Genomic DNA, 17,131 nt, shown 5'->3' on the forward strand with positions numbered 1-17,131 from the left:
TGCTCTGGAGCCCATGTGCCACAACTACAGAGCCCATGCGCCACAACTAGAGAGAGAAAGCACGTACGCCACCAATAGAGAGAAGGCCTTGCACGGCAATGAAGACCTGACGCAGCCAAAAAAATAAAGAAAATTAAAAAAAAAATTAAATAGTATTACTGTTTTAAAAGTTCATACAATTTGATAAGTAGAGCAACCTGATACAAACTGACAAAACTGAAGAGGACTGTCACAGAGAAATGATTTGTTAACATAGGGAAGTATATTCTACCTCGCTATTGATCAAAAGAATTACAAATTAAAATAAGTTATCCTTTTAACCTAAAAATTAGCTGAGATTCTTTTAAAGATAATATTAGTTGAGTTGTGATGGAAAATTATTAAAGCTCTCAAAATGGTAGTGAGAGTTCCTAAGGCAATTTCCGGAAGGCAATATTGGGACTGTGTATCAAGATCCCTAAAAGATTAATGCCTTTGACCCATAGGTTCTACAAATAGGAGGCAGCCTAAGGAAATAGAGCTATGACAAAAAGTGCATAAAGAATTGCAGATAATGATTGTAATGGTAAGAGTGAAAATTATAAGGAAATTAATGTTCAAATGTAATAGAATCATGAAAGAAATTTTTGTTCAGCTGTGCTGTTATGCAGTCATACAAATTTGAAACATTGTAAAAGAAAAAAGTATACACAAAAATTAAGCACTAAATCCATGAAACAAATGTTTAAATCTTATGATCCCAGTTTTGTATATTCATGAAAATAGTCATAAAAATATACACAGTGTACCATAATGATTATGTTTGGACAGTATAACAGGCCACCTAAATTGTGTTACAGATAGACATAATAGCTTATAATAGATATTTTTACGTGAATTTTTATTTCATATTACCTGTAGTCTTGTGTCTTCCATCCTGCAACATAAAATTTGCTCCTCAAAATCCAGAATTGTGATTTTTTTCTCTGATCCTTCCTCACCCACCTTGCACCTACCTAAAGCAAGCGCAGATTCTAAAAGGAAAGATCTGGTGGAATCTGACTAATGGAATTGACCTTTCTGCAAAGGAGTAAACAAATATGGGGAAAATGAAGTAGATTATCACCTTATGATATGCCTAACTCCAAAACATATACACACACAATGAATGATATTGAATAAATGTTTACTGAGCACACGTTATATGCAAAATCTATGGTCTTCACATACACTGTTGCATTGAATCTGAACAGCAACACTGATATCAATGTGGATTAAGGAACTGCGGCTTAGTGAGGTCAAGTGGTCTTACAGCTTTTGAGGACAGTAAAGATGCAAACTACTAGACCAAATGAACTTCCATTAGGATGGCTGATTTTGATCAATCTATTATTTTTTGTATTTTATGTTGATAAAATGAGATATGTACAACTTTACTTGGTAATTATTTAAATATAGTTTTGAAATACTGTTATCCCTACATGTAGGAATTTTTCCAAAATGATAAGATTTCTTAGAATTTTGGGTATCCAGCCACCTTCAAACTTGGAAATATAATCTGCAAGGTTTTGTGGTTGCCGGATTGAAATTCATATGGATGAGTGTTTTATTTCAGGACCAGCTGAGTTCCCTGATGTGTGCAGAGTGAGTCATGAGAGAAGAGCTTTATATGGTTACAGTAAAATAAAAGTATCACCTGAAAGTTGAATCTTCTTTTTTTAAACGTCTTTATTGGAGTATAATTGCTTTACAAGGGTGTGTTAGTTTCAGCTTTATAACAAAGTGAATCAGCTATACGTATACATATATCCCCATATCTCCTCCCTCTTGCATCTCCCTCCCACCCTCCCTATCCCAACCCTCTAGGTGGTCACAAAGCACCGAGCTGATCTCCCTGTGCTATGCTGCTGCTTCCCACTAGCTATCTGTTTTACATTTGGTAGTGTATGTATGTCCATGCCACTCTCTCACTTCATCCCAGCTTTCCCTTCCCCCTCCCCATATCCTCAAGTCCATTCTCTACATCTGTGTCTTTATTCCTGTCCTGCCCCTAGGTTCTTCAGAACCATTTTTTAAGATTCCATAGATATCTGTTAGCATACAGTATTTGCTTTTCTCTTTCTGACTTACTTTTACTCTGTATGACAGACTCTAGGTCCATCCACCTCACTACAAATAACTCAATTTCGTTTCTTTTTTTCTCAGCTTTATTGAGATATAATTGACATATAACTTTGTGTAAGTTTCAGATGTACAACATTTGATTTGATATCCTTATGTATTTTTTGAACATCTTTATTGGAATTTAATTGCTTTACAATGGTATGTTTCTGCTTTAAAACAAAGTGAACAAGCTATACATATACATACATCCCCATATCTCCTCCCTCTTGTGTCTCCCTCCCACCCTCCCTATCCCACCCCTCTAGGTGGTCACAAAGTACCGAGCTGATCTCCCTGTGCTATGTGGCTGCTTCCCACTAGCTATCTATTTTACATTTGGTAGTGTATATATGTCCATGCCACTCTCTCACTTTGTCCCAGCTTACCCTTCCCCCTCCCCGTGTCCTCAAGTGCATTCTCTATATCTATGTCTTTATTCCTGTCCTGCCCAAAGGTTCTTCAGAACCTTTTTTTTTTTTTAGATACCATATATATGCATTAGCATACAGTACTTATTTTTCTCTTTCTGACTTACTTAACTCTGTATGACAGTCTCTAGATCCATCCATTTCACTACAAATAACTCAATTTCTTTTTATGGCTGAGTAATATTCCATTGTATATATGTGCCACATCTTCTTTATCCATTCATCTGTCGATGGACACTTAGGTTGCTTCCATGTCCTGGCTATTGTAAATAGAGCTGCAATGAACATTGTGGTACATGACTCTTTTTGAATGATGGTTTTCTCAGGGTATATGCCCAGTAGTGGGATTGCTGGGTCATATGGTAGTTCTATTTGTAGTTTTTTAAGGAACCTCCATACTGTTCTCCATAGTGGCTGTATCAATTTACATTCCCACCAACAGTGCAAGAGGGTTCCCTTTTCTCCACACCCTCTCCAGCATTTATTGTTTCTAGATTTTTTGATGATGGCCATTCTGACTGGTGTGAGGTGATACCTCATTGCAGTTTTGATTTGCATTTCTCTAATGATTAGTGATGTTGAGCATCCTTTCATGTGTTTCTTGGCAATCTGTATGTCTTCTTTGGAGAAATGTCTATTTAGTTCTTATGCTCATTTTTGGATTGGGTTGTTTGTTTTGTTGATATTGAGCTGCATAAGCTGCTTGTAAATTTTGGAGGTTAATCCTTTGTCAGTTGCTTTGTTTGCAAATATTTTCTCCCATTCTGAGGGTTGTCTTTTCGTCTTGTTGATGGTTCCTTTGCTGTACAAAAGCGTTTAAGTTTCATTAGGTCCCATTTGTTTATTTTTGTTTTTATTTCCATTTCTCTAGGAGGCGGGTCAAAAAGTATCTTTCTGTGATTTATGTCATAGAGCGTTTTGCTTATGTTTTCCTCTAAGTGTTTTATAGTTTCTGGCCTTACATTTAGGTCTTTAATCCATTTTGAGTTTTTTTTTTTGTGTATGGTGTTATGGAGTGTTCTAATTTCATTCTTTGACATGTAGCTGACCAGTTTTCCCAGCACCACTTATTGAAGGGCTGTCTTTTCTCCATTGTATACTCTTGCCTCCTTTATCAAAGATAAGGTGACCATATGTGTGTGGGTTTATCTCTGGGCTTTCTATCCTGTTCCATTGATCTGTATTTCTGGTTTTGTGTCAGTACCGTACCGTCGTGATTACTGTAGCTTTGTAGTATAGTCTGAAGTCCAGGAGCCTGATTCCTCCAATTCCGTGTTTCTTTCTCAAGGCTGCTTTGGCTAATCAGGGTCTTTTGTGTTTCCATACAAATTGTGCAGTTTTTTGTTATAGTTCTGTGAAAAATGCCATTGGTAGTTTGATAGGGATTGCATTGAATCTATAGATTGCTTTGGGTAGTATAGTCATTTTTACAATGTTGATTCTTGCAATCCAAGAACATGGTATATCTCTCCATCTGTTTGTATCATCTTTAATTTCTTTCATCAGTGTCTTATGGTTTTCTGCATAAGGGCTTTTGTCTCCTTAAGTAGGTTTATTCCTAGATATTTTATTCTTTTTTTTTTTTTTTTCCTTGTGGTATGCGGGCCTCTCACTGTAGTGGCCCCTCCCATTGCGGAGCACAGGCTCTGGACGTGCATGCTAGCGGCTGTGGCTCACGGGCCCAGCCGCTCCGCAGCATGTGGGATCTTCCCGGAACAGGGCACGAACCCGTGTCCCCTGCATCAGCAGGCAGACTCTCAACCACTGTGCCACCAGGGAAGCCCTATGAAACACTTTTAAAAGATTAATATTTCCTCTTAATGGGGTCACTAATCACAGGAGTGGGGCTTCCCTGAAGTTCTCTAAAATGTTTTTTTTTTTCTTTGCCCCACTCTGTATGTAGTTTAGTACAAAGTTTGTAACTTCAGAGTTGGACATCCTGCACAATTTAATTCAACTCCTTCTTTTCACAGATTAAGAAGCTGAGACTCAGAAGATTTTGGTGACTTGCTCAAGGACAAAGCAGAAAAGTCAGGATTAAAAACCTGGGTTTCGATTCCCAGTCCAGTGATCCTTTTCTCACAGAATGCTTTTTTTTAAAAGCAATTAGTTGTTGGCTATGGAATGAAGATAAAAAAGCGTGTGAAACTTTGGTTTAAATTTTTTTTTCAAACCATCAAACCCCATTTACACTTCCACAAGTTAACAGATAGCTATTCTCCACTTAAAAAAATAGTCAATATATTAAAAATTCAAACACAAACATATAAACCAGTACTTACTTTATAATGTACGTGTCATGGACTTCCTTAGACAGTTCTCTGGGTGGACTCTATGCTTCTTTAGGATACAATCATTGGATTTATTCAGAACTTTCTACAATTCCTCTAGATAAAAAATCAGACACGTCAACACACTCTCTTCTGTTGCAGTGGTGGGCAATACTATTTTTTATGTTATTCTCATTTTCAGTTCAAAAGGTAAAGTCCCTAAAAAGCATCCTTTGAAAAATCTGCTAATGGGAGCTCATATCTTGGGAAACGGTGTAGAAATGTAGACAAAGTGGATTCACAGGACGTTGGTTCGGCTCTTTGCCACAGCACTTCCTGGGGACGTTAATACAGAAACTTGAGCACATAAGGAGGTGCATAAACTTTGGCAAAATGCCAAAACAAGTGCTTCAATGTGATCTCTGTCACCTGTTGGGTCTGTTTCTTGCTCACACTCATTGAATAAAATTCCCGCAGAGCAGGGTACCCCTGGAGGAAGCCTGGACTGTGTGGAGGTAAGTGAGTGACCTTTATCCCTCCTCTTAAAGAAGTGTACCCGGGGTATGCCACTGGTGGTCACCCCTCAGATTTCTGCTTTGAGCAGTATGGGTACGGAGGACAAAATTTATTTTTAGAAATTCTAATAATGGAGTCTGTTTCACTCAAGCAGTTAGCAAACGTCAAAACCCACTTCCAAAAAAGAAAGAAAGAAAAAAAGATATGGAAGCTAAATCTTATAACCGCTTACCAAAATATTTTGTTCTGTGAGTCTTTTAAACAGAGTATACAGTGTTAGGTTTCTAGACATAAAATTCTGTTTATAAACTTCTCAAGATTTGGATATAGTAACTGTTGCTGCAAGCTTCCAGTGTTTTCTCATCTTTATCCTTGAGATTTGACCAGTTTGTAGTTGGAGACTCTTGCAGAGTTTATGAAAATGCTGTCTATTTTAGCTTCTTGCTGAATCCTATTTGCTAATATTTTAAATCACCGTTTAGCTTGATCTCTAGTCCACTTTCTTAACCAGTACCACAGAATCTCAATTATTATAATGTAGTGAAGTGAGATTTTTATGGTCCATATAAAATTGTTTGCAAGATTCTCTGGCAAGGTATTGTCTTTGTTGATGTTACTTTCGCCTTTCATCAAAATTATTACATCTCCAGGGACAAATTAAATGTTATTTTTTCTGGCAGGCCTCACGCTTTATATTTTGGTCTAGTGATTTCTTTGGCTTACCCATGTATTCTGAGAAACTAATTGTCAACACATAGTTTAGATTTTTTTAAGCTGATAACTTGTAACGGTCATTATATCAGATCCTAATATTCTCTACATGGCCTCAGGGGGCTCACTGGAAACTTAGAATAGACTTTTTCTGCATTATCTAAAAAAAATTAATATATTTAAAATGTATCAAGACTAAAAATGATTGATGCTAGATCAGCATAACAGATTATATAATGTTTGTTTGCTTACATTCTTGGCTGAAATGTGGTGAAAATTTATTAAATTGGATCTCAGTTGAATTGTATAGCTGGTGACCATTTTATGCACCAAGGGACTGTGCCTCCCCAGCAGGTGGAGAGATATTGTTTATTATGATTCCATTCTTCCTTTTGTAATGACTCCCTAATTTGTTCTGTTGGGGAAATTTTGATAAAACTATAGCTGTTGTCAAATATACTTATCTTTTGCTTTTGTTTCATTATTATTGTTGTTGCTACTGCTGTTGTGTTTTTGTGTTCGTTTGTTTGTTTTTGCTGTTCTCAAGTTTGAAAATTACCCAGACCGTAGCTGGTTCATAGATTGTACAATGCATATTTTCATATATTTTCTGCCTACAGGCTTCAGATTCATCTTTACTTAAAAAATACAAAGATGGTCCATAAATGTATAATGAGGGAATTTCAAAAGACTACTTCGTTTTCCCAGTACGTAAAAAAAAATCTGACTTTATGAACGAGATGTTAAAGTTGTGCAGAGTACGTACCTGTAATTCAGTAAACCTTGCATGCAACATTGTTTTAAAAGTCAGTATTGAAAATAGTGTTTCAACATTTTTAGGGCATCGACCTTCTAATCACATATTATAAAAAATAAATTATTTTGTAGCAAAACATATAGATACTAATATTTTGTACTGTACTGAGTAGTCACCTATACCATTTAAAATGTTTTTGTTATATTAAATTTGCAAGTTTTAAAAGCCATTTTTACATAACTTAATAGATTCTTTTTTTTCCTTTCAGGACTACTTATTTTCATGTATTTGCTAGTAGCTATGTATTTTTATTTGCTAGTAGCCATGTCCTACGAGCAAATAATCAATACTCTGTCAACCAGCCAACCACTTATGTGGTTGCATTTATGTAGGCAAAATATTTGTTTCCAGAAAAAGAAATTTTAGTGTGCTGCCTTTTTAAAAAAAACAAAACAAGTGCTTTAATTGTGTGACTGAAAGGTTTCCTTTTTCTCACATATGAGCATTTAAAGGTCATTTCCAATTTATTTTATATGTATTGGGTAGGAGCGCTTCAGCTTATAAAAAGTATTTAGCTGGTCAGAAGAAATTAAATATATGGAAAGATTCTTTTTAAGAAAAATATTTTAAAGCCATTTTAATATGTACTGAGAGCTATTATATCAGGTTAAGAGTCTGAATGCTCCAAGGGCACTGAATAACTTTCAACTGCATAACCATGCTAAGCAGACTATCTTAGAAGATGATATGTTTTCTATTGATTCATTTGGCTATAAATTCAAAAGTGTCATGGGCTAAAACATTTCTACTCATTAAATATATTAAGAGATGAATTTAAATAAAATTAATAGCAACCGCTGTCCCTCTGAAACTTTCTTTTACAGGATCATACAGCAATCAAAATCTGACATCCAATTACAGAAAAGGGGAAAGGGCAGGGGGAGATGACCGTTTTCATAATATCAAGTTTTGCTGATGGCGTAAGATGGTAATGGACTCAACTTACCAGCTTATAATACAATTTTCATTTTATTTTAAACATATTTTGCATGATATAAAAATATTGATCACAGTGAGCTTTACCAATTGTTATTGCTATAAAAATGGATGCAGAAACAATATTTTTAGTGGAAATAAATTATATAGTCATTATTCTTTTTTAAAATCACAAGAGAAAAACCTCAGCTGTTTGGTCATTGGCAGAAAACCAGTCTTTTAAAGAGGTCTTTTGCAGATGCGCTCCAGTCCATTTCTGTAACATTATCCACATGGTTCAGTCCCACAAAGTCTCTGTGCTCATAGTCCTAACATGGCAACACCGTTTCCCCATGATAGAAAAATGACGAACTAGAAAAGATACAATCTTAGTTCATATGTGGTCTTTTCCAATATGAAGGGACACAGCGACATACTTCTTCACTAAATGAAAGTCCCTGCTCACAGTGCTTCACTCGATTTGTACACGGTCGTCTGTAACAACTAGGGGAACAAAGAAGGACAGACTTTCGTTAAAGACCAAGGAGATGGATTTGTTAAGCTACAAATGCACTTTTGTGTTTTTCTAAGTTCCAAACTAGAACAGAGTTACTCATTTTATCATAAAATTGTTCTCCAGTTTATACATTGCTAAAGTTTGTGCCTGGCGTTACCAAATTTAAGAGGAATGGAAAAACCTAAAAAAAAAAAAAGAAAGAGTCTTGCCTGCAGAAATAACGAATGGAAGAATGAGGTGTTGTGAGCATTAGTTCTTTTGAGGTGCTCTGTGCTTCGTAGATGAAAGTAACATAAAACAGAAAGTTTGGAAGTGAATATCTAAGGTCTGCCGATTTAGCGTGATCACGTACGCATGGCAGCATTCACAAGACTCTGGGACTCGTTTGGAACCCAGACTTTGGAGCGATTAAACCCAGCCATTCTGGCAGGACTGTGGTCCACAGTGAGGGCCCCATCCTCACCCTTGACTTGACTAGACTGGCAGCTGGCTGGCTGCACGAGAGTGGCTCAGCCTCCCTCCTCCACCTGGGCTCCATGTGAAAACTGTGCGGTCTGGGGGAAGGCACTGGGAGGGACAGTATTCACTGTGAGGGTCCCTTTCCTCCTACCCCAGATGTCCAGTTTCTAGTAGTGGCAAAAGGACAAACGACCCAGCAGCCAATCACATCAGCAGCCCTGTTGCTCCAGTGAATGGGAGCTATCTTTGAAGGAGTTTTCTGGAGGATGAGTATACGTAACATGTGGCAGTGGGGATGGATATAATGCAAGAAAAATGCAAGGTGACCTGGAGATCAAACATGCACCACAGAAATACTACAGATGTGATTTTGAAACAGCATTTCTTTTACTCCAGAAAAGAAAGCATATCTAGTTAGAATGTTATTTATTTATTTTCAGTTCTAAATACAATGACATTATTATAAGGCCACTGGTATTCCTTTACTAAAGAGATACAATTCTCAATGATCAATGTAAGTTGCTGATTAAGGCAGTGAACCACAGAATATATACTCTGCCTGCCACAATTTTGGAATAAATATGAAGAGAAAATGAGGAGTATATATATGTTCAAAATATTAAACTATCTTTTTTTTCGCTTCAGTATATGCATAAAACCTGGAATTATACACTTAGAAAAATGAATATGGGGAGAGAGTTAGTAAATAGAAAGCCATTAAGGAACAGTGTATGCGATGAGGAGAAACAATGACAGAAATCTTTTCTACTAAGTTAATATAAGAATTCTGTAGACAAATATGGCTGGTTAGTTTTTTTTTTTTTTTTGCGGTACGCAGGCCTCTCACTGTTGTGGCCTCTCCCGTTGCGGAGCACAGGCTCCGGACGTGCAGGCTCAGCAGCCATGGCTCACGGGCCCAGCCGCTCCGCGGCATGTGGGATCTTCCCGGACCGGGGCACGAACCCATGTCCCCTGCACTGGCAGGCGGACTCTCAACAACTGCGCCACCAGGGAAGCCCAGCTGGTTAGTTTTATGTAAACAAAAATTTCAGGTTTTTCAATGTATACTGGGTTCACTCAGATTCAATATGAAAAAATGGTTTCATGATCTTTAATAAGATTTAGTATCTATATTCTGCATTTTTGAAATATCCTTTTGGTGATTAGAGTAGGATATGCAAGTAAAATTGGAATATCATTGCCCAGAATATTCTAAAGAGGAAAAACAAGGATTCCTATCAGGTCTTCTGAAATGATAATGGAAGAAAATAAAAGTCATTAATGAGATACCTAGATTCATGGACGTCTCCTCATGCACTAGCTAACATGTTAGTGTGGACAAATCATCAGAAAGATAAACTGAAGTGGGAACACAAACTCTTGAGAATCAAAAAGAAGGATACTTTATTTACTGAAGATAAAGGTAATGATGAACATTCATGCAGATACTAAACTGTAGATAAATGGAAGTATTCATGCAGATACTAAATTGTAAATAAATGTAAATAAATTGTAGTTATTTACAATTATAAATAATTGTAAATAAATAAATGTAAATAAAGTTTTAAGTTGTGTGAATAATCATCTGTTGAAAGGGTGTTATCACCATCTGTAAAGAGTGGGTGGAAAAAGAGAACCCAGTGAGAACTCCAGTGATGGACAGCAAGTGGTCAGAAAACCTAAAGGACAACCAGGAAAAAACAATGTTGTCTCACTCAAAACAGAGGAGAGCCTAAAGAGAAACTACGGCAAGGACAGTTTTACAGAAAGACCAAATTGTCCATCGGATTTGACAATGAAGGGTCTACTGAACTTGATCGTGGAATATTAGGGCATAAACCAGGTTCCAGTTGGTTGAATAAATGAGAGATGAAAGAGGTGAACAGACAAATGCCAAATGCCTGGTCTTGGTGCAACTCAGAAGACAAGGACAGAGCTTGGTTGCTACAGAATGCTCAAAATCGCAGTGAGATGCCAATAAAATAGAAAAAATTGAGGGGGACGAACACTAGAGTTGAGGACATTGAAGGTATGGAAGGGAGAGGGCGTGATTGGTGGAGCGAGATGCTGAAGGAGAGTGGGAGCAAATGTCAAAAGCACAGGTCTGGCTTATTCTCAGATCAAAGAGGAAGAGGTTCAGGGCTTAACACTGAAAGTGTTTGAGTCCAAGAGACTCATTTTTTTCTGGTGAAGAAGGGAGCAGAATCAGGTTTAAGGAATGTCTTGAGTAACCTTAAACAACGTATTAATTTATTTCTCTGATTCCATTAAATATTATACTTAGCTTAACTATTTTCATTTCTAGATACAATTCCACAGTAAACGGTATCATCCTATCCTTTGTAAAGCTTGCATTTTCTGCACTTAGAACAGCTGTACAAAATTACATCTGATGGCATCATCATTTTGTTGGGGGCAGGTGAAAATGCTCCACAAGTGACTGTCCTTTGCATCTGTTCTCTAACTCATGGGGAGAGCTACTACCTTAGTCTCTGGAACAAGGATTTAGTGCATTCTGAGCTTGGATCTGGTTTTGGTTCCCAGGACTCCCATCTTATTTTTGGGGGGCAAAGTCTCACAAAAATTTAGCATTGGTTACAAATATCAGAATTCATCTTCCAGAACTTAACTAGTTCCATTCTAACAAAGAACCAATATCTTGGTTGAGAAAACTGCTTTGCGTTGAGAAAACTATTTCCAGTAAGAGAAATGAATACTGTTTATGAAGATTCCTTACCTGCATGTTTGATGCTGAAACTTCTTTCCTTTCAAGAAGCATTTCTGTGGAGTTTCTGTACATTCACAGGCACATTTTCCAGGGTTTAGGGGTTGATTTCTTGGGCAGGTTCTTTTACATACGCACTGGCATGTGTTTTCGTCAAATTCTCTGTTGGCCGCACACGAGTTGGGGAAGAGTTTGTTTTTACAGACACACTGGCATGAGTTTCTGTCCAGTTCCTTGTGGGGTCCACAGCTGGAAGGCCAAAGCCCCCCTCTGCAGACGCACTGACAGGTCTCTTCATCCAGCTCCTTGTTGGGCCCACAGATGTCATGGAATCCATCTGCAGAGTCTAGATAAACACAGTCAGGACATCTTTACTATCCCTTACTTGGTGCTGGGTGCGGTGGGAAACAATAAAAAGCCTTTAAAAGTGTTTTCATTTCCATGTTGTTCATTAAAGGGTTGTGCACACACACAGGTAGGTTCCTTCACAAAGAATTTCAAAATAATACCAATACAAAGCAGAAAGTGTCCTATTTTGTAGTGAGTGATTTCAAAGCATGAAAATGAATATTGTACATGTGATTTTAATATTACAATATTTGTTAATCAAAACAGAGACATTTAGTCTTTAATATAGCATTCGGCTTACCGTCTCCAGCATTAGAGGAAAAAATGAAATCTTGCTGAGCCAGGCATCTGCAGATGTGATTATTCCATATGTAATCTGTGGGGCAGGTCTTGTTTGCAGCCTGGCATCTGTGGGAGAGATGGGTTAAGCAAGAGAATAATTGTTACATGGAAGGGATCATCTCTTTTCTTACCTACGTGTTACAAAATCAACAATGCTTGTAAAAAAAGCACCAAGATGACGTAAGAATATATAAAATGAAATGCAAACATTCCCTCTCAAACTGCTCCCACCCACAGGTGCTGTCAAATTCTAATCCCAGAGGTGACCACTGTTAGTGGAATGGTCTTATATCATTCATTCCAGATTTCTATCTTTTTAAGGCAAATGCATTTATTTGTATAATCACATACTGTTTTACTTCATGAAAAAATGGGATAAAGCCTTTTATACTATTCTGAAATTTCCTTTTTCCATTAAATGATATATTATGGACCTCTTTATATGTCACTTTATGAAGTTTGCTCCATCGTTTTTACTGGCTGCATCGTAGTCCATAAATGGATGTACTATTATTTATTTTATTAATCTCCTATTGGTAGTCATTGGAGTTTCTTCCAATTTACGGCTTTTTCAAACAGTTCTACAGGAAACATCCTTATACATGCACCTTTACGGCCTTATTTCTGAAGCACAGATGCCCATAGCTGTAAAGCGTCCATTAATACAGATTTCCCACTCCTCGCTCCACAGAAAGGAATCAAAGACCATGTTCTTTGTTGTTATTCTAGTTTTTCCTTCCCTTCCTCCTTCTGTCTTCCTTATTTATTTAACTAAAAATCTGAACATATGGGCTTCAAATGCTCCTTTGATGTGCCAACTGTCTCACTGTTGCCTAACTGGGACCCCTTCGTGTTGGTGCCTGTATGGCATGACCCCTTTATTTTTCCAGCTTCTCTGCTTTCTGGGATGAACAGATGCCATACACTCATGTTGCCCGATTTCTCCCCCATGCCTGGATCAGCCATCCCTTCAGGGAGCCCTAATTCTCTTTTTTGGAGAAGAGCATTATTATATTTGGGGGAATAGATTATTGATCTTAAGCAAGAAATACCTGTACATATTTTTAGGGAAAAACGTTCATAGTGCTATTTCCAAATCCAGTTGAACATTACTGGGGTTTTAAATTTAGTCCTTTGACTTCAACTAATAACTTCCATTAAAATCTTGGTTTCTAACCATCTTTGCTTAAATATAAGTATATATTGAGATGTTTGCTTTATCCTGCAAATACTATATGTTTTTTCTTTTCAACTCATTATTTTGAAAGTGGAAAACATTTATGTGATCATCAGAGTTAAAATTATGAGAAAAAGTATATTCAGAGGTCTTTTGGATTCATATCTCCAGCATGCTGTTTTCCTAGCTTTTGGTTTATATCATCAGTGTTTCTTTTTGCAAAGAAAAGATGTAAGTCTGTATGTATGTATTTTTTTCTTATTTTTTTACACAGAAGATAGCATCCCTTATACCCTGTTCCAGACCGTGCTTTTTCACTGAATAATATTTCCTAGAGAACATTATACTTTCCTAATAATTTGAGGTATCCCTGAGAGCAAATCTCTACTCATTACATATTTTTGTCATTATTTTCTTGGGAAGTCATGAACATGTTTCTGTTCCACATAAAATCTAGACAGTATTTATCAGTTTGCCAAAATAGTATCGTGTTTTTAAATTTACATCCTACCCAAAACTTTAGCAGCCTTCCATCAAATAAGAAGCAGTTATGTGTAAGTATATAACAGCAATGCAATTAATCCTGGCTCATGAAACTCAAGTCACTCTTCTGTCTATCAATGATGATGAAACCATTCTGGCTACGCTGTCCCAACATTGACGTATATGTCGTTTAAGTAATACATTCCTGATACATGTTGGTATCAGGTGGGTACAGTGCTGTTGTGGTCGCAGTAGAAAAGCATCTTTAATTTTGCCAATATGTGATTTATACTGCCGTTACTTAAGCCAGTGTTTTTCTAGCTGTTAGCAGCAACCCATTAGTGGATCTTGAGCTCAATTATATGGGCTGGGAAATGCATTTTTAAAATATAAAAAAATAGCATATAATAAAATATGAACTACTAGAGTGCACGTGGTAAAGAATGTTTTCTGCAACTTTATTTCAATTATATATATATATGCATATAAATATTTTTGAAATGTATGTAATGTGCATGGACAGATACGTGTGTATAAATATGCATATACAACCCCCCCCACACAACCTCCCTGTCCCACATGTGTGGTGTATGTGTGTTTGTGTATAGATGGTTGCAATGCCAGATGTATTTGTTTTAGTTACAGTCATTAAAGTAGACAAAACACATCTAAGCTATTTAAATGGGAAGTGTCAAGAATAATCTCCATCACTAGCCTAAGGGAGGTTGGTGAAAGATAAAATCTTCAACTGCAGGAGTATGTGTTAATGTGTCTGTGCTTAAGTATAAATATGTATGCAAAATTGCTTATCCCAAACAGGTATGAAGCAAAAACAATTTCCTCTCTCTTATGTAGTGAGGAAAAATATAGTTTTCTCTCTAATATTTCCCATCTTCAGAAGTATGAATTCAAAAGTATGGACTGTGTGTAGAAATGAATGTAGGAAATGACATTTCTGGACGTGTCATAAAAAACAAGAAGGTGCCTTGCCTAGTTTTATAGAATTAAATAGTGATTTCATAGTTCTTTTGCTTTTGAATGTTCATGATAAAAATAAGGCCTTCAGAATAACACTTTCAATTATGTTATACCTGAAATGTTTTGCCAACATAAACTTTTATTGCCAACTAATTATGGTTTGCTCAAAGTGAATTAAATATTTTAATTTCTAATATTCTTAAAACTTAAATTTCTAGAAAACTATAGCTTCAGAAGCTTTGCCAAAAATAAAAAAAACTTCTACTCATCAGTGTTAACACACAATTCAGTGCTGAAATTTGGAATCCTGGTAAGATACGACTTAATTAAAGAAACATATATTTGACTATACTTCAATAAAAAAAGCATATTTGGATAGAATATATTTTTATAATTACTTCAAGTTCCCTGCTCTAAAAGTGAATAGCATCTTCTAAGTGTTTAAAGCTTCTCATGTGAAAAGATGGGAGACACAATTTCCAAAATATTGTTATGTTAGAATGAAAGGAAATGTTTTCACGGTGGATAGAAGATTTAGCACAATTTACTTACCTTCTACACATCTTAATTTCCAAAGCATTTTTATCCTACTGAAATTTCTCTTTGAGTTCTGAATATTAATGTGTGTAAACATATTTTAAAATTTTATAAATCAGTTATCTTGTATACTGTATTTATAAAACCTATTGATTCAAAGGCACATTTTGTTTGCATAGAAAAGCAGAACATTGTGCAATTATTTGTGAAGTAATTTATGTTGAGAATCATATGTAAATAGGTTAACTTTCCTACTTTTCCTTTCCCATCCCTACACACACTAACACATCCACAATCCTGCTTATCATTTGTATGGAGGATAAAGATGCTTTTCTAAGAATTACTTCATTAATTGTTTCAAAACTTCCCTTGGCTGGTTTGGTAGCTATTGCTTTTTGCTAATGAAAACCGAGGAACAGGGCTTCCCTGGTGGTGCAGTGGTTGAGAATCTGCCTGCCAATGCAGGGGACACGGGTTCGAGCCCTGGTCTGGGAAGATCTCACATGCTGCGGAGCAACTAGGCCCGTGAGCCACAACTACTAAGCCTGCGCGTCTGGAGCCTGTGCTCCACACAAGAGAGGCAACGATAGTGAGAGGCCCGCGCACCGCAATGAAGAGTGGCCCCCGCTCGCCGCAACTAGAGAAAGCCCGCGCGCAGCAACGATGATTCAACACAGCCAATAAATAAATAAATAAATAAATAAATAGCGTTACCAAAAAACAAACATACAACCGGGGAACAAAAATTTAACGGTTTGTGTGTTAGAGAACAATAAATTTAATGATCAAATCAATCTTATTTTGCCATTGACCTTCCTTTCGAAATGCTAAAAGATTAATCTGCTCCAAAATGTGTTAGGTTAAGTTCTACACATTGGGTAATAATTACTAGCTCTTGTGCACTGAACATTGCAGTAGGCTACTTTGTGCATCCTATGTTTTGGACTCTCATCTCTACTTTTCGTCACTCGGGTTTTTATATACTTGAAATTCCCTGACTCTCCAAATCAATATTTAAGGAATGAAGACATACTACCACCTTTATTTGGCATTAGTTAGAGCTGACCTGAAATGTTATTCTTTTTCAAATAACTATCATCTTGGTAATATATTTCTAAGTGGAAAAAATGAACTGCATCTTGATTTATATTAAAATGCTTATTGATATAATTTACTAAGTATCTCTTTAAAAATATTTCATAGGTTGCTCAAAATGAATGTTGACATTAATTGAATACTAATTCAACTTGTAGCACTCAATGACTTCTTTAAAAAGCAAATTCTTTCTATGGAGATGAACTGTGCTGTTAATCGATTAATCTCATTGGAAGCCCTTTTAATAAGGTATCTTTACAACATCCCAGCAGATTAAAATTCTGCTGATCATGGGGCATCTATAGTCCACAGGTGTGTTCTTCAAATAGCTATTCTTTGCTAAATCTTGTTAAAAGTGGTGTATGATCCAGTAATATTAGTTTGAAAGCACGTACTACGAGCTCCAAGGAGCTTTACGTCATTCAGTTGGACATTCAATAAGATGTTCTTGTACTCCATTGCAAAAACCGTAAGGGAACTCTGACTACATAATTAATTTTGAAAAAAATCAAAATAGGGTTTTGATTTCCTAACGGCCAACTGCTGATGTCGTTTGAACTTCGCCCACTATGATTAACATCACTCAGACCTGTAATACATTACGGGTTAATATCAATCTAGACCCTTTTTGCTCAAGATTGCTCTCAGCATAGGAGGTGGGGGGGCAAATA

The 17,131-nt window shown here is 36.5% G+C and overlaps 1 protein-coding gene across 2 annotated transcripts in view; it reads right to left on the bottom strand.

Moving 5' to 3' along the window:
• Positions 1–7,834: 7,834 nt before the first annotated feature.
• The window catches only part of VEGFC (vascular endothelial growth factor C), a 79,754-nt gene continuing 70,457 nt past the window's right edge, over positions 7,835–17,131 (bottom strand). For both annotated transcript variants that reach the window (XM_004280922.3, XM_033407810.2), the window contains exons 5-7: positions 12,150–12,256; positions 11,513–11,846; positions 7,835–8,303 (exon numbers count right to left, since the gene is read on the bottom strand). In XM_004280922.3, coding sequence (XP_004280970.1) covers positions 8,189–8,303; positions 11,513–11,846; positions 12,150–12,256 — 556 coding nt within the window. In that variant the 3' untranslated portion in view covers positions 7,835–8,188. The remainder of the gene's footprint in view (positions 8,304–11,512; positions 11,847–12,149; positions 12,257–17,131) is intronic.

This window comes from Orcinus orca, chromosome 21 (genome assembly GCF_937001465.1).
Source record: "Orcinus orca chromosome 21, mOrcOrc1.1, whole genome shotgun sequence".
In the NCBI taxonomy this organism is placed as follows: Eukaryota; Metazoa; Chordata; class Mammalia; order Artiodactyla; family Delphinidae; genus Orcinus; species Orcinus orca.